Source organism: Populus nigra, chromosome 13 (assembly GCF_951802175.1).
Source record: "Populus nigra chromosome 13, ddPopNigr1.1, whole genome shotgun sequence".
Classification (NCBI taxonomy): Eukaryota; Viridiplantae; Streptophyta; class Magnoliopsida; order Malpighiales; family Salicaceae; genus Populus; species Populus nigra.
Genome location: NC_084864.1, coordinates 14,457,762 through 14,474,317, shown reverse-complemented (window position 1 = coordinate 14,474,317; position 16,556 = coordinate 14,457,762). Strand labels below are relative to the sequence as shown.

General features: G+C 32.5%; 3 protein-coding genes and 1 long non-coding RNA gene across 5 annotated transcripts; 2 read left to right on the top strand and 2 right to left on the bottom strand.

Annotated features, from left to right (window-relative positions):
• Positions 1 to 87: 87 nt before the first annotated feature.
• On the bottom strand, positions 88 to 3,994 carry LOC133670579 (uncharacterized). 2 transcript variants are annotated; one of them, XM_062091100.1, is made up of 8 exons: positions 3,840 to 3,994; positions 3,716 to 3,742; positions 3,426 to 3,542; positions 1,758 to 2,001; positions 1,542 to 1,604; positions 1,250 to 1,336; positions 1,025 to 1,102; positions 88 to 772 (listed from the first exon to the last, which is right to left on the bottom strand). In XM_062091100.1, exons 1-8 carry the CDS (start codon positions 3,896 to 3,898, stop codon positions 344 to 346), a joined length of 1,104 nt encoding a protein of 367 aa, XP_061947084.1. In that variant the 5' UTR covers positions 3,899 to 3,994; the 3' UTR covers positions 88 to 343. The 2 variants fall into 2 exon arrangements, with proteins under 2 accessions (XP_061947084.1, XP_061947085.1); XM_062091101.1 differs by lacking the exon at positions 1,025 to 1,102.
• Positions 3,995 to 7,809: 3,815 nt separating this feature from the next.
• LOC133671335 (uncharacterized) lies at positions 7,810 to 8,759 on the bottom strand. Its single transcript, XR_009834283.1, has 3 exons — positions 8,690 to 8,759; positions 8,095 to 8,170; positions 7,810 to 8,001 (listed from the first exon to the last, which is right to left on the bottom strand). It is a non-coding gene; the product is annotated as an uncharacterized LOC133671335 (long non-coding RNA).
• Positions 8,760 to 9,073: 314 nt separating this feature from the next.
• LOC133671334 (phytoene synthase 2, chloroplastic) lies at positions 9,074 to 13,027 on the top strand. The gene is made up of 7 exons (XM_062092057.1): positions 9,074 to 9,469; positions 9,573 to 10,275; positions 10,391 to 10,441; positions 10,989 to 11,161; positions 11,553 to 11,788; positions 12,052 to 12,244; positions 12,775 to 13,027. Exons 2-7 carry the CDS (start codon positions 9,804 to 9,806, stop codon positions 12,955 to 12,957), a joined length of 1,308 nt encoding a protein of 435 aa, XP_061948041.1. The 5' UTR covers positions 9,074 to 9,469; positions 9,573 to 9,803; the 3' UTR covers positions 12,958 to 13,027.
• A 1,504-nt stretch (positions 13,028 to 14,531) lies between these two features.
• On the top strand, positions 14,532 to 16,446 carry LOC133671683 (glutathione S-transferase F12-like). The gene is made up of 3 exons (XM_062092508.1): positions 14,532 to 14,776; positions 15,177 to 15,225; positions 15,739 to 16,446. The coding sequence occupies exons 1-3, from the start codon at positions 14,630 to 14,632 to the stop codon at positions 16,185 to 16,187; spliced, it is 645 nt and encodes a 214-aa protein (XP_061948492.1). The 5' UTR covers positions 14,532 to 14,629; the 3' UTR covers positions 16,188 to 16,446.
• Positions 16,447 to 16,556: the final 110 nt, after the last annotated feature.

Genomic DNA, 16,556 nt, shown 5'->3' with positions numbered 1-16,556 from the left:
TAATCAGTGGCTATTTCTCTGATTATTTTTCTTGTAATCGTGTCTGAATTCTTGCTTTCGTAGCAGGATAAGCTCCTACTTGTATCCTTTGGATCAATGAAACTTCTTCATTCATTAATTTAAAAATAGTCAGAGCTTGTCCGGCATTTAAGTTTAAGTTTTTGCCTTAAGCTCCTACATAATATCTGCCGTTTAAGTTTTTGCCTTTTCGCCATTTAATTTGTTTTTGTCCGGCAACAAGACACGCCATTTAATCTACAGGTACCTTGGATGATCACGGCCACCTTGGCCTCGAGATTAGAACAACATCTTCTGCAATAGTTGTGTGAACATATTCAGTGACTCAAGCATGCCTATTGCCTCCAAGACCATCCAATGCTTGCAACGAAGCCCTGTGCTTTTTCCCTTTAAGGTGACTTTGCTTGCCATGTACACTGCTTACATTGCAGATTGTACAAAACCAATGAGAACCTATCATCTCAATACATCGACTTTTTCCTTGAAGATGTGAGTTAACATCTGTCTGATTCTTGACATTTAGCTGTTCACGAGTGGCCTTGTGTCTCTTCCCATGGAGATGTGAAATTAGAGCTGTCTCACTTTGGGCTGTTACTTGACATATAACACAAGTCCATACCTTTCGGACTTTCTCGGGAGGTAGAATCCCACAAAGATGTCCGCCTCCTACTGTTGTTGTTGCAGTGTTTATGCATTCCAGAGGTGGAAATGTTCTGTTTTCTGTCTGGTTGACGTTGGATTCTGCCTGTCTAGCCTGCAAATGCAGTAAAATAGATGTTGGAGGATGTATAAAGAATGCACATGGTAAACATTGAATGGTCAAGAGAACATTGACTAACAAGAAACCAATAAAGAAATTACAGGGGGGAGGATGGGAAGGGAATTTGTGGTACTCATGAAGGGAATTTTTGAAAATCTTATCAAAGAATACAACTTCTAGAGAGAAGTTTTGGATTGTTTGGGTTGAAGCACATGAAGCCAAATTTCATCTGCTGAATAAAATAACCTGCGTGGTCGATGCAACTTCTTGCTTCTCTATTACTTCCACAGCATCACCATCTTTGAATCGAACCGGAAGCTTAGGCTGTTCCAGCGACAGCAGCGTGAATCAAGAGAGATTCAAATTTCTCATCAGGCAGTAACATTTCGCAGTTCATAATATTATTTCCAAAAGCACAGGTAGACTTCTCCTTTAAGGGTGCCCAAATTTCCAACCGTTGAATAAAATTACCTGCTTGGTTGATGCAACTTCTATCTTCTCTGTTGTCTCCACATCATTACTGTCTTTGAATCGAACCGGAAGTTGGTCGAACTTCAGCTGCATGAATCAAAAGCTTGATCAGCTGAAATAAAACCCTGTGCAGCATCACACTTAATTACCACTATTCTACAAGAGCACTGAATTACTTCATAAGTAGGACTTCTTTTCAAAAAAAAGAAAAAAAACAATCAACAATAAGGAAACATGAGTTATGTCACATAAAGAGCCATAAACAATATGCAACTGAAATTAGCGACCTTACCAAATTCTCTGCTTCAACCGCCCTGATCTCCTTCACATCAACATCAGGCTTTGCACTCTTTTTCTGGAAGAAAGAGAGGTGTTTGGGAGGGAAGCAATGGTGAGAAAGCATACTTTATGCACATGATAAGAACGTCAAATTTAGATTAATTCAATTGATTTCAGGCAAATATCAAAAGATTTCCATAGACTTGTTGCCACGAAGAAGCATATATACCGTGGAAGCAATGAGATCCTCCAAAGCATCAGAGCCATTTTCCTTCATATACCTCCTCATCTCAACAAGAAAATAATCTTTCTTGAAAAACAACTCCTGCTTGTTGAACTGGCAGGTGATAATTGCAGAGCTCATGGATAGACACGGATTAATAAGGTGTTTATAGACATACAGAGAACCATCGAAGTAAGGCAGAACCAAGTAGCCGACGATCATTAGCTTAATGTATGGCCAGAAGGCTAGCCTGCATATAGAGAGATGGAAAATAGAGATTGACTTGAGAGATTCAACAGTCCTCTTGTCCTGATCAAATAGCTCACAGCATATTTCCTACCAACAATTTGAACAGATGTCCAAACTCATCTTGAAGACATCAATTTTCATTAACTGATCATTGATTCATTGTCAAGGGTAATTACAGAATAAAATAAAATAAAATACCCTAGATCGGAAACGCCTGAAATTGTTTGGACTCCCAGAAGATCATGTTTATATTTGTTTCAATTGGCTACAAAATCAGAGCTGCATAATCGCACTTTGTTTTTTTATTTTTTCAAAAGGTTTCTTCAACGCCTAAAAAAGTTTACAGGTATTGTCAATGCGTTATGTACTATCAAGAATAATTTTAATAATAAACTAAAAAGTTAATGAGCATGATTAATAAAATAAATCAAAAATTATATATGTTAATAAATATTAAAAAAAATATTAATACTAACTAGCTATTCAATAGAAAGCTAAGAGAAAAATATAAATTTAATTTCATACAGTGAGAAACTTTATTATAAGGAAATAGTTTTTTTATAAAACGGGTAATAATTTAAATTCAATTAAAACATAATAATTCTCTACTAGAATTTCTCCTTTTTCTTATTAATTATTTTTAAAAATTAGCTTTTTGAGTCATGCTGTTCAATTAATAAAAATTGAAAGAAATCAGAATAAACAAAAAAAAATGAACAATTTAAAATAAGAATAAAAAAAAGTATTTCTTTAATTAAAACTCCTTCATCTTGTTAATGCGTTTTTTTTATATATATATTTCTTTATAAAAATAGTTTTTTTTGTAAGTAATAGCTTATTTGAAGCATAAAAGAAAGTTTTCATAAAAAAAAAAATAATGTTTTGATAATTTTGATGCGAATAAATTTAAAAGAAAAATAATATAATGCTCACATGGAAAATTGGAATTGGAGTTAAGTAAAATATCCCAAATATACATCTAATTTATCTGTTTTAATAAACTTCAATTTAAATTTAATAACCTTGAATGGGTTAAATTTGTTTTTAAAATATATTTCTTATTCAATTACTGGAATAAAAAATTAACACTTGGAAAAAAAATCATTAAGTAGTGTAGAAAAAGAGCATTAGCTAATATTATAAACAAAATACTATAATCTTATTCCAAAAAAGAGTCAAAACCAAATAGTAATTAATAAAACAATACCCCAAATATATTTCTAATTAATCTATTTTAATGAATTTAAATTTAGTTACAAGAGAAAAAAAAATAAAGATAAAAAAAGAGAGGAGGCGTTTGGGCTTCTTTTACTATTTGCAGCAGGAAGAATGCATAACATATCATATACCCCTTGACCAGTGAAAAATGCAGCAGGAAAACGCCACGCATTTTAGTTTCTCTTAAATTTAATTTCATTTAATTACCATTCAAGCTGAAACGAATGTTCAAGGAGCAAGACCACAGTAATGGAGACCCAGTATGAGATCAGCTTCTGGGTGTCTGAGTTCGAATTAGTCTCGATCGCTTGAATGGAAGCACATCTGTTAGTCACTCATAAACAAGCACGAGTAATTAGTAATGATTCATCACTTCTTGGCTAAACAAACACCGACTTGACATTCCGAATAACATAATCTAAACCCCATGAGAGCTGATTGTCAAGTCATTAACATGAACAAACACGCTCAAAGTAAAACAAAGAGAGGAGACTTACAGAGGATAACCCAAACCAAAAACAGGCCTGCAACCATGGAACAGAAACAGCTGATCATCACAGTCATTGAAACACAAAGCAAAGGAAAACACGAAGTAAAGTTACACACAGACATTATGCATACCATGCAAGAACACCGAGGCATTTCACTGCAAATCTTAAAAGAAACACGAAACCCATCATGAACTCAGGCCTCTTTGAAATTAATCGCCACCAAGCTTACTTTTGCTCAGATTTTATCTAAAATAAAGAACCATTGTGAAAGCTAGGAGTGGAAGCTGGAAGGACGTTTCAAAGGAAAGTGAAAGTGACGTGCCAGTAGATTTACGGAATGACAAATATGTCCTTACTTTGTGTGCTGTAGTCAGTCGCTTGAGTAGGTAAGACCTCTATACTCGACTTATGTAACTGCAACGTGTCCTTTGATAAAATATTCCGATTGATTTTGGCGAGTACATGTAAATGATTACTCGCAGCGGGACCTATAAGATTCCTCGAAGCATATCTACGCATGTTAAGCTACTACACTGCAGTACAAACGCATTCGTGCACACTTTTACGTCCGGAAGTCAGGGACGAGCAAATTTATTTAACTATCCGGAATATCGGTAAAAAACCGATCTGAAATTTATTGAAATAAATTGATCTTTTTTAATTCTATTTGGAAAAATTTAGCTAATATTTTTTTAAAAAAATAATTGAATTCAATATAATCTCAGATTTTAAAAAGCAAACTAATGGATTTGAGTTTTTCATAACTGATGTATCGCTGACGTGTCCAGGCGAAACATTTCATGTTTTCTTAGCAAGCAAGTCTTTTATGTAGATAAAGGAATTCTTAATGTTTAAGTCAATAAAATGAGAAGAGAGAGTGTGAGTGAGAAAATAAAACAACAATTCTAACATTAATCGAAATGTTAGATAAAAAAAATTAAAATATTTTTTAAAACTTTATTATTTTTAATATATATCCATATAAATTATTTTTTAATTTTTTTTATAAAATATTAAATATTTTTTTAATTTAATCCAGATTGATCCTGTAACCCGCGAATTAATTTTTTAGCCGGGTTAGATAAAAAAAGATTTTCATTGTTGTAGTGTTGTAGTATTAGAAAATACATTATTTGGCACGCCATTCCTTTTCTGCCTGGTTAGGCCTTGGGATGGAGTCTGTATTTGGTTGGGCTTTCAGGCCTGACAAGTTGCTCGGTTGCCAAGTTAGACTAGGCCCAAAGTTGTGGATAGACAATAGCTGTCCAATCTTTGTTGTTTAGGTTGTGGCCCAACAACGATGATTGGAAAACAATTGTCCAATCTTGGTTGTGGCTTAATAGTTGTGAATGGACGACAGTTGTCCGCCGGTTGTTCTTGGTTGTTTGGGTTGCGGCCCAACAGTAAATAAAAAACTATTTACTGTACAAATTTGAACACTAATATCTACGGCTGGCCTATTTATATAATTAATTGTTTTTTAAAATATTAAAATAATATTTTTTATATTTTTAAAATTATTTTTAAAATCAACATATTAAAATGATACAAAATATATAAAAAAGATAATTTTCAGTAAAATAAATTTTAAATTTTTTAAAACACATGTTCGACGTTTCAAAATGCTCATAAAAAATTATTTTAATAAAATAATTAAAACGACTGCATTTTAAAATTTAATTATAACGCTAAAGGTGGCGGGCTACGTGTCTAAGAGAATACCTCTAACCCCATGAAACAATAAGGGTGGACACGTCCACAAATTCCAACAATTGTGGTCTTCATGTCCCACAAACAGTTTTCTTTTCCCTCACAACAAGACAAAACCTACTTAGGTTGTCTCCCATGATTTTTTGTTTTTAATTTTAAATGTTTTTTAAAAATACTTTTAACTTCAAAAAATATTAAATTAATATTTAAAAGAAAACGAAGAAATAATTTCAACCAACCCCATTTTCATTGCTGCTATTTGTTTTTTTAATTAATATGAGTATTTATGTCAATTTACGTGTAAATTTATTAATTTTAAAATTAATAATTTTTTAAATTTTTTATTATTAAAGAGTAAATTCAAGAGTGAGGAGTTAAGTTACCTTTAAAATTATTATTATTACTATTATTTTATTTTAAGTAGTGGTAGGTATGTATAATAATATCCTCAAAGGATCTTAGGGCTCCTTTAATTGTTCATTCATCGTTCGCCACGTGTACAGCTGCCCCCCACGGCGTTTTCTGCCACCCTTTTGATAACGTTATCTTCCATTGACTGGTGGGTGTGTCTACGTGTCAATCTCATTTAGATTTCATTGCTCTTTTTAGAGCACCTTTTTTGACCCACCAAAAAAAAAATGTCCAAATTCAAAGTTGGGTTATTAATTTATTGGGTCAATCGGGTCAATGGTCCTCCACCCACAGCAGTAAACATCACTAAAAGCTCTATATCAAGTCAAACAGGCGTCCGCATTAGTTAAGAGTATTTTGATTATCTTGTAATTAAAACTTTGATTTTTTTTTAAAATATTATGATCCGACGAGATATGAATGTCTCCTTTCCAAATCAAACCAGATACAGATTATATTATAATATTAGCACGTGTTTTTTTTTTTTTTTTGTAAGAACCCTTCCTGTTATTTTTTTCCCTTCAAGCGTAATCAAATTTAATTATAATTAAATAAATAAAAAAATTTTTGAGACGATACGAGTTAATCTATAAACTTGTGATATTTATTTGAGACTATAATAACTTAATAAAATATAAACTAAAATAAATTATAAAAATTAATTTAAAATCAATTAAATATCTAAAAATGAAAATGAAATGAAAAACAATAAAAGAATTTAATAAAAACCTAACATTGTAGATAGAAATTGAAAATTAAAAAAACTTAAAAAGAGAACAAGTTCCTAAACACGAATAATTATTGTTTTTTTATTCATAATTTATTTTTATAAACTCGCATAAATAATGCTTAGGACATCACCTGTATAAACAAAAAGAATGAACATGCATCCAGGTTCGTGACCTAGCGGTCATGGTAGAAAATTCTCTCTCTCTGCATTTTAGGTTTGAATCTTTATGTGTATGTCTGTCATCTCCGTGGTATTTTGCCTGCTTGCTAGACTTATAGGGTGTTCAGTGAATCTGAAAATTAATCATGATGCGCATAAACTGGTCCGGATACCTCTGGTTATAAAAATAAAAAAAAGGAATGGACATATCATAAAATAAGCGAGTCTTTCTCTATTAATTCAAAACCTTTGTTGTCACTCGATATTGATAGATTAGGTACCTGTTTTATATTGTAGAGGATTCGACAAACATTAGGGTTCGAACGTGAGGGGGAAGCTCAAGAAATTTTAAATCCATTATTTTAACCACTCAAAACACATCGCACTTGGTTAGTCAAACTTTTATTTTAAACATATTCATTTATTTTTGTAGAGAAAAATTAGCCCCCGCAACGGTTGAAAAGGACATATCGTTTATTTTTTTTTGAATCTAGTCATTACTGGTAACTGAAAATCAGGAAAAATGATTTTTAAATCTAAAAATATATTTTTAATTATTTTTACTAAAAAAATAAACTAAACAATACTATCAAACTCTTTCTAAACCACTTGATAACTCTTAAACATCCAAAAATAAATCAAAAAACAGAAATTCAACCCGAATTAAAAAAATACTTTTCAAGTTCAAATATATCATCTCATGCAATTTTACAAATAAAAACAATGATTATCAAACTTATCTTGTTGAATGGAATGAATCGACACCAATAACAATAATTTTCATAACTAGAGCCTGATCAAATTGACAAATATCTCTCTTCTTATTATTTTGAGTGATTTTTTTTATCATCTCTTTAACTCAGGGATCAAAATATAATAAAAATAATAAGCTTTCATAGTAAATTAAATTTTTGAGGATTAAAAAGAACTTTTCAAAAGAATTTTATTGACCAAATAATTATAATAAGTTTATTGTATTTATAAAGAAGTCATGTATTAATAATCCATGTCTAGAATATTTAAGTTTAAAAAATACTCATTTATAATAAAAAAAATATCATAAAAAATTATTATTTCGTAGAATTGAAAGTGTCGTGCATGATAATATAACTCTCATAATCCGTTAAAGATTAACTAAGACTTACTGTTTATTGTCTGATGAAAAAGACAACAATGAGGTATGTATATACATAGCAGTAGCAAAGTTGAAGAAGAAATACTTCCTTGATCACACCCTAATACAACCAGCAAGTTACGTACCTTGTCCATGGCCATGTATATTCTACGGGAAAAATACAGGCATTCAAGAAAACGAATTAAGAGGATGAAAATAGTAATTAAAAAAAGGTGGTGGGCTACGTGTCTAAGAGAATACCATGAAGAACAAGTGTGGACACATCCACAAGTTACATCAGTCGTGGTCTACACGTCACACAATTAGTTTACTTTTCCTTCACAACAAAACAAAAACCTAATTAGGGGTGTTCGATGCAGATTCTGTTTTTATTTTTGGATGTTTTTTAAAATAATTTTTGGTTTGAAAACAACATTAAAGTGATGTTTGTTTTAATGTTTTTTTTTATGTGTTGAAGTAAAGAATAATAATAAAAATAAAAATTTAATACATTATAATTTTAAAAAAGTAATATAAATTATATTTTAGAATATTACTTAACAGTTTAAGTTTTTTAGTGATAATAAAGTAGTATGAATCTTAATATTTTTATTTATTTGATAAAAATTAAGTATAAAATAATATATAAATTTATTCATATTTGAAGTTTAAAAACTTTTATTTAAGATATTATATTAAAAAATAATATAAATTATATTTTAAAATCTCATTTAATAATTTAAATTAAATTGATTTTACTTTTTTTTTTTTTTTGGTACATGAAAACTTCTGGAAAGAAGAGAAAAGAAAACAATAAGAAAATGAAAGAAAAAAGAAAGAAAGAATTTCGACCTACCCCATTTCCATTGCTGGAGAAGCTGCCCCCCACCAATCTATCCTTTTTCTTTCTTTGTAGGAGCACTGGTATCTGTAATAATATCCTCAAAGGATCTTCTTAGGGCTACTTTAACTGTTCATTCATCGTTCGCCACGTGTACATCTGCCCCCCCATGGCCCAGGCCTTTTCTGCCACCCTTTTGATAACGTTATCCTCCATTGATTGGTGGATACGTCGACGTGTCCATCTCATTTAGATTTCATTCCTCTTTTCATAATTCCCTTTTTTGACCCACCAAAAAAAATGTCCAAGTTCAAAGTTGGGTCAATGCTCCACCCGCAGCAGTAAACATCACTCAAATCTTTATATACATTAGTTCTTTGTTGCTTATGAAATTGCGATAAATTAGACTTATGTGATGTTATTTTTTCTTCATTTAATGGAGTTTTTGACAAGTCCATCCTTAATTGAACATATATTTTTTTAAAGAAATTCAAATCTGATATAATATTACAGGCGACAAATACACTGCGCTTTCAAACTCAAAAGGTTTGGGTCACCAGCTTGAAACCAAATCCGGATACAAACGGGTTTATAGCCGGACAAGAACAAGAACAAAACAAAAACGTTGTCATTTTTTGTAGGAGCCTCTGGAAGGGTGGAGAGATTGTTTAGTGGGCCGTTGTTAGTTTTCCAATTCATGTGAGGTCGGTACTTGTAAAAGAGTTGTTGTCTTAATTTATTGGAGAAAGTTCTTTGTTGTCAAGGGAGTGGTGCAAAAAAAAAACAGCAAAAGAGGTTAGCTTTTTATCATCAGTTTATCATCACATAACATAATCTTTATCATCCTCGTTTTATATAGTTTATGGCTATGATTTCTTTTTTAATGTTTCAATTACAGATAAGCTTAAACAAAGCTTCAATTGCTGCTGGTCTATAATGGGCTCATTTTGAAAAAGTTGGTTTGCTTTTCTTGTGTGAGGGAAGTCAGCTAGCTACTTTTTATGAACCTTGCTTGTAAAGTTGAAGTGGGTTTTTCTTGAAAAGAAGAAAACTTGTGTGTTTTGAGTGAATTGGGATTGTTGAAGGAGGTTCCCAGGAGAGTTTGGTAACAAAAAGACTAGTTTTTGAAATGACTGTAGCATTGTTTTGGGTTGGTAGTGCCAATCCAAGCACAGAGGTTTCCAATTGTCTTCGATTCCTGGATTCTGTCAAGGTTCTGGATACAACGAAGTTTGGTAATTCTAGAGATCGGAGTTTGTTTTTTAAGCTTGGAGAAAAAAAGGGTAGGAAACAGAAATGGAAGTCATGCTCTGTCAATCCAGATTTGGGGTATTTAGGTGGTAGAAGTAATGGAAGCAAATTGCCTGTGATATCAAGCATGGTAGCAAGCCATGCTGGAGAAATGGCTGTTTTGTCATCCGAGGAGATGGTTTATAATGTGGTGCTGAAGCAGGCAGCTCTGGTTAAGAAAGAACTGAAGTCCAGAGGTGATCTGGATGTGAAACCAGATGTCGTTCTTCCAGGGACTTTGAGCTTGTTGAGTGAAGCTTATGATCGGTGTGGAGAAGTTTGTGCTGAGTATGCCAAGACTTTTTACCTGGGTTAGCTTCCTGTTGTTCAGTTAATGGAATTTTGATTTTAGGCTCTTGCTGGCTTTTGAATCTGTTATACGTTGTACTTGTGATTGGTTTTCTCATTTGCCTTTTGCTTTCTCAGGAACTCTGCTCATGACCCCTGAACGGAGAAGGGCTATTTGGGCCATATATGGTGAGTGATTTTCTCTGTTCACCTTGGAATATTCAGAGAATTTAGAAGTTGGAGGAGAGTGATTTCAATCCTATACAGCATACATGTGTTCTGATGGGATTTGATAATCAAATGAGGAGCAAAGTATTCTGAAATAAAAAGAGATGTTATTTTTGGGAGCTTATGAAATCATGGTGCTAATTTTGCAGCTAATTGTATATTATGTGAACCATAAGAACTTATCTTTTCCTGTCTAGGATATATGTGAAGCCTTAAGTGCCCTTTTCATGGAATTTATTTGAAAATGTGATAATCATGTACTTGGAATTTTGAAGACAATATCTCTCGAAGAGAAATCAAGCATGCTGTGAACTGGTTACACTATCTAACACCAGATGCTTACCCTTAATATTATTCTTCCGATTCATGATTGAAATCAGGTTTGATCAGTTCTATTTGGTATATATGATATTCGAAGGTTATTGTCTATGAATGTAAGAGATGATGACTCTCAAGACAGAGAATGAACCTTTTCCTTTCTTTCTTACAATGTTTTCTGCACATGTAGTGTGGTGTAGGAGGACCGATGAGCTTGTTGATGGGCCTAATGCTTCACACATTACACCAACAGCTTTAGATAGGTGGGAGGCAAGGTTGGAAGATCTTTTCCAAGGGCGTCCATTTGATATGATGGATGCTGCTCTAGCAGACACAGTTGGAAAATTTCCTGTTGATATTCAGGTTAGGCAGTACTTTCAAAATCAAAGTACTTCTCAATTGAAATATAGTTACTCTGTTACCAATCAAAAATATTTTTGGCATTGCAACATATTGTGCTAGTTGGCGACTTTAGTTTATTTCTATATGCAATGTGCAAGTAGTTGTTCTGGGTACTCTGAGCAGTCATACTTTTCCGGCTTGTTCTAGTAGCTACTGGAAACTGTTTTTTTTTTTTTTTGAAATCTGCAGTCATGCCCAAAAACTAGAATCTTAATTTTTTTTCACTTCACATGAAGTCCATTACTATTTGATGCTAGTCACTTTAATGCAATGATATTGTAAAAGCATTACCAGTGATGTTGTGTCTAAGCAAGATTCATGTCTGATTTTTTCGTATGATACCTTGTTTCAGCCATTCAAAGATATGATTCAAGGAATGAGGATGGACTTGAGGAAATCAAGATACCAAAACTTTGATGAGCTCTATCTTTACTGTTATTATGTTGCTGGGACTGTTGGACTGATGAGTGTTCCAGTTATGGGCATTGCACCTGAATCACAGGCTTCGACCGAGAGTGTTTATAATGCTGCCTTGGCATTGGGGATAGCCAATCAACTCACTAACATACTCAGGGATGTTGGAGAAGAGTAAGTGCAGAGTGTTTTATGCTGCAAACTTGAAGCCACAATAAAAAAATACTTTGCACAAGCTGTCTAGAGTTTTCACTTTCTTTTTAGGGAGTCAATTTAGCAATAATCTAGAATTATATGCTGCATCGAATAGTATCTTATGAACAAATTCTCATCATTTAATTTTTTTTCGCCTATTTTTCTTTGGTATGGTGAGTTGTCTTTTTGTATATGCAGTTTTTTATCCTTAGCTTTTCCTTTTCTGTTGACTTTGTTTGCAGTGCAAGAAGAGGAAGGGTTTATCTACCACAAGATGAGCTGGCACAGGCAGGGCTTTCAGATGATGACATATTTGCTGGAAAGGTGACAGATAAGTGGAGAAACTTTATGAAGAATCAAATTAAGAGAGCAAGGATGTTCTTTGATGAGGCTGAGAAAGGAGTGACAGAATTGAGTGCTGCAAGTCGATGGCCGGTAAACAATCAAGAACTTCTATTGATATCTCAATAGCAAAATAATGAACCTTAACCTTTAGTGAACAATGGAAAAATGAGTTAAAAATTAAAAAAAGAAATGGAAATCATGAAACTAATTAAAGATCTAAAATCGTCATATGAATGGCTTTGAACACGTGCACGGTCCACCCTAATTGACACAAAACCAGCTGTTTTCTGGTCTTACGTTGGCAATCACACACAAGAGAAGCCTGGCCAGGGAAGGCCATGACTATTGTCCTCAGTTATGGTTTTGCCCTTTTGTTTTCTTTTTGATATTTCTGTTGCGGTAAATAGGACCATGCTAAGCTTTATCCTACAATGTTCTCATGATTACCAAGATCAGAAATTCATCTTTTCAGCAATTGAATGATTGAGCATTGTCATCACGCCAAACTAACAAAAGGATTAGCATTTCCGACTGAGAAATTTAGAATCATAGCTAGGATGTTCTTTCGATAAGTCCGCCTACTTTTGCTTATGATTGCACAATGTTTTCGGATGTTGCAGGTTTGGGCATCCTTGCTGCTATATCGCCAAATACTAGACGAGATAGAGGCTAACGATTACAACAGCTTCACAAAGAGGGCATATGTGAGAAAAGCCAAGAAGATAGTTGCTTTGCCAGTTGCATATGCAAAATCCCTCATTAGTCCATCATCGAGAGTGCCATCTCCTTTGGCAAAAACATAAACTGCAATATGAACTTGAAACTCAAATATTTTATACCTAGTGGATAAAATGGTTTAAATATTGTAATGTATATCAGCATGCAAGCATACATCCATACAGCAAGTATTCATTGAATGTTAGAATGAAATTCAATTACATTTGGAAGGCTTGAACTCTACAGGGAATTGCAAAGAGCGAAACAAAATCATGTGGTTAGGCATTTTGCATTTCTATCAACAGATTGGATGGCCTTCCTTTTGTGTCTCCAGAGTAATGTGGCCTTTGCTTTTAGGTCCATGTAGAGCTAACAAGATTTGAAGATCAGCACTAGACAAGTCACCAAGTGAAAGAACAAGAGAAGAAGAAGAAGAAGAAGAGTGTAGAATATAACATTACCAAATTCTAAATGGTTGATCCACACAGTATCCCCCCCCCCCCCCCCTGTAGACTCCACTTTTGAAACAAACGCCAAGAAATGGATTCGGGAATGTTCATCAGAAATTACTTGAATGTAATGAAGGTAAGATAATCATTCGAGATGAAAGAATTGTAATATATGTTGTGTCCAAATCAGGGAAAAGACCTTGCGTATTGCAACGCTTACTGAAAGAGACTTCAGGTGACCTTTGACCTCTGGCTATGTTTCTAGATTTTTTTTTAAAATAAAATATTACCTAATAATTTTAATTTATTAATATTAAAAATAAAAATAAATTTTTTTTAAAAAGTAGCTTGTATTTATAATCTTAAACACATATACCATGTAAAATATAAATGAAATCAAAATTAAAATTATTATAAATTTAATTACATGGATATGGATTAAATATGTTAATTCAGGTTTAACTATATCAACTTAAAATATTATTATTTAATTTTTTAATTTAGATTAAGTCATGGGTTGATATGTTTAAAAATTTTATTATAAAAAATATATTTTAAAACCTAATCAAATTTAAACACTGAATCAAATATATTTTGTAATTTAAAGAATTGAGATCTGCACTTTGATTCCCATTGTTTCTCAAAATATATTTAGGTTGAAAAGACATAAATTTAGTAAAAAAAAAGTATTTTATATGTTTTTTTTTATAATCTTGAACTAAGGATAATTAAAATCATTAAAAAATACATTTTCATCTTTAAAAGAAAAACAATTTTACTCACGTTATAATACTTATATAAAGTAGGTGTGATATCGTTTAGTAGACGATAATTTTCAAAATATATTTGGATATAAAAAAGCCATCGATTTACTCTCTTTCTTGTGTGTTTTCGATACAATAATGATTAAAAAAAACACCCTTAATATTTTTATTTTAAAAAAAACCTTTCAACTATATACTATACATTAATACGGATAATGTATAATATTCATCCACTTGAACCCAAATAATTTAAAGTTCCCAAAGTTTGGCCTCCACCCACCGGTTGTTCTTGCATGTGACAACCCCCATAACCATAAAATGGGAAGAATTCATTCGATGTTGCTTTGACTTGCATGGCAAGCCTGGAGTTCTTGTGGCAGAGCTCACGTGACAACCCCCGGCTTATAACCAACGATATTCTGCTATAAATATGACCATATTGGGATCTGAACTGCAAATTAGCTAGGTTGGATCCTCCTTTGGGCAAGCTCAAGATTCTCTTTGTTTTATTTAGTGAGTGGTAAGTTACAGAGAATTCATCGATCATGGTTGTTAAAGTGTATGGTCCAGCCGTGGCTGTTTGCCCACAAAGGGTCATGGCTTGCCTCTTAGAGAAAGGAGTGGAATTTGATCTTGTACATGTTGATCTTGATTCCGGTGAGCAGAAGCTACCTGAATTCCTCCTCAAACAGGTAGAGAGAACGTTATTGCAAGCTACTCTGGCTTGCCTCTCTCTCATGATTATTTTTTTATGAAACGATATCTTTTTATAAAAATATTTATTTATAAAAAATGGTTAAAGATATCTTCGAACCAACTCATATGGAACGAAGTTTTGTTTCATGATGGTATCATATAAAAATAAGGTTATTAATTTGTTGTATTTTTAAAATTGAGAGAAAGGGAGGAGATCAATATTGAAAAAGAATGATTCTGATTATTGTTTTATGGGAAATTCGCAATGATTATTAGTTTTGTTTGTATGCTGAAATAATTAAATCATGAAAACTGTATAACTCTGGTTTTTAGAGCACATATAACTCTTTATTCGATGAATTATTGATGTAATTATTTGCATATTTTCTTTTCCAGCCTTTTGGGCAAGTTCCTGTTGTTGAAGATGGTGATTTCAAGCTTTTTGGTAAGAGTACTGACGGTATCATCCTTTTGTTTTTATTCTCATAAAATAATCTTTTTTTTTTCATCTCTAGTTTTTTATTTATTTTAAAAATACTTTTTATGGGAATTAAGTAAACAAGTTTATTAAATATATATATATATATATATATATATATATATATATATTAAAAAGGCCATTAATTCTTTACTTTAATTTAAAATTATATAGAAGGAATATTACTATCACGTGAATAAAAAAAATCCTTATTTTTAAATGAAGAACTTGAAAAGAAAAGAAAAGAAAAAACTAATTTGGTATTCTTTTAGTTTTCTAGAAAAAGTATAAAACACGTGTTTTGAATAAAACAATTTTCATTTTCAATTAATAAATATTTTTTAATGTTTTGTTTCTTAGAATAACTTTCTGAAAAGCTGAATGATTTTCCAATTTATTTTTTCATAATTGGCAAACAACATTTAATGAATCTATAATCTTTTTTTTTTTCTGTGGGTGTTTTCTCAAATTTTCCTTCAGAGTCCAGAGCAATCATAAGATACTATGCAGCAAAGTATGAAGACCGTGGACCGAATCTACTCGGAAATACACTAGAAGAGAAAGCTCTGGTAGATCAATGGCTAGAAATTGAAGCCCAAAACTTCAATGATCTGGTGTTCAATATAGTCTTCCAAGTTGTAATCCTGCCAAGAATTGGGCAGCAAGGTGACTCCGAGCTGGTCAGGACTTACGAGGAAAAGCTAGAGAAGGTGTTGGATGTGTATGAGAAAAGGTTGTCAAAGAGCAAATATTTAGCTGGAGATAGCTTCACTCTTGCTGATTTAAGCCATCTGCCTGCCACCAGATACCTAGTCAACGAAGCTGGATTAGGGCACTTGGTGAAGGACAGAAAGAAATTGAATGCTTGGTGGGAGGACATTTCAAGCAGGCCTGCTTGGAAGAAACTGATGAATCTTGCTGGCTTCTAGCGACCAACTTGTCGACGTTTGTTGTGCAATTTGCTTATATAATGTGTTTTTCTTTTTCTTTTTCTTTCTTTGTCCTGCTTTGGTGTGAATAAAGTCAGCATGCAAACGATGCAAGTATCGACAAAGTAACCTTCTTTAGTGACGACGTCCAAGAATTATACTAGGCATCAACCGACGTCATTGAAAGGATTTTGGGCCCCTAATATATCACATAAAATATAAGAAATATTGGCAAAATGAAGCTCACCTCTTCCTTCTAGGCATTGTCAATTTATTTTTATTTGTTTTTTGAGTTGTGCATGCAGTTGCCTTGGCCTGTTATCGATATCATCTAATGCAAGTACACGCACCTGAAACCTGCCATGTTTT

Excerpts from the sequence above, each read along its gene's own strand:
- LOC133670579 (XM_062091100.1), bottom strand. The coding sequence starts at position 3,898 with ATGATGGGTTTCGTGTTTCTTTTAAGATTTGCAGTGAAATGCCTCGGT. Across the intron at positions 3,743-3,839 it reads TGCCTCGGTGTTCTTGCATG|GCCTGTTTTTGGTTTGGGTT; the intron begins GTATGCATAATG and ends CCATGGTTGCAG. Across the intron at positions 1,605-1,757 it reads AGGATCTCATTGCTTCCACG|AAAAAGAGTGCAAAGCCTGA; the intron begins GTATATATGCTT and ends TCTTTCTTCCAG.
- LOC133671334 (XM_062092057.1), top strand. The coding sequence starts at position 9,804 with ATGACTGTAGCATTGTTTTGGGTTGGTAGTGCCAATCCAAGCACAGAG. Across the intron at positions 10,276-10,390 it reads TGCCAAGACTTTTTACCTGG|GAACTCTGCTCATGACCCCT; the intron begins GTTAGCTTCCTG and ends TTGCTTTCTCAG. Across the intron at positions 12,245-12,774 it reads GTGCTGCAAGTCGATGGCCG|GTTTGGGCATCCTTGCTGCT; the intron begins GTAAACAATCAA and ends CGGATGTTGCAG.
- LOC133671683 (XM_062092508.1), top strand. The coding sequence starts at position 14,630 with ATGGTTGTTAAAGTGTATGGTCCAGCCGTGGCTGTTTGCCCACAAAGG. Across the intron at positions 14,777-15,176 it reads CTGAATTCCTCCTCAAACAG|CCTTTTGGGCAAGTTCCTGT; the intron begins GTAGAGAGAACG and ends TTTCTTTTCCAG. Across the intron at positions 15,226-15,738 it reads TGGTGATTTCAAGCTTTTTG|AGTCCAGAGCAATCATAAGA; the intron begins GTAAGAGTACTG and ends ATTTTCCTTCAG.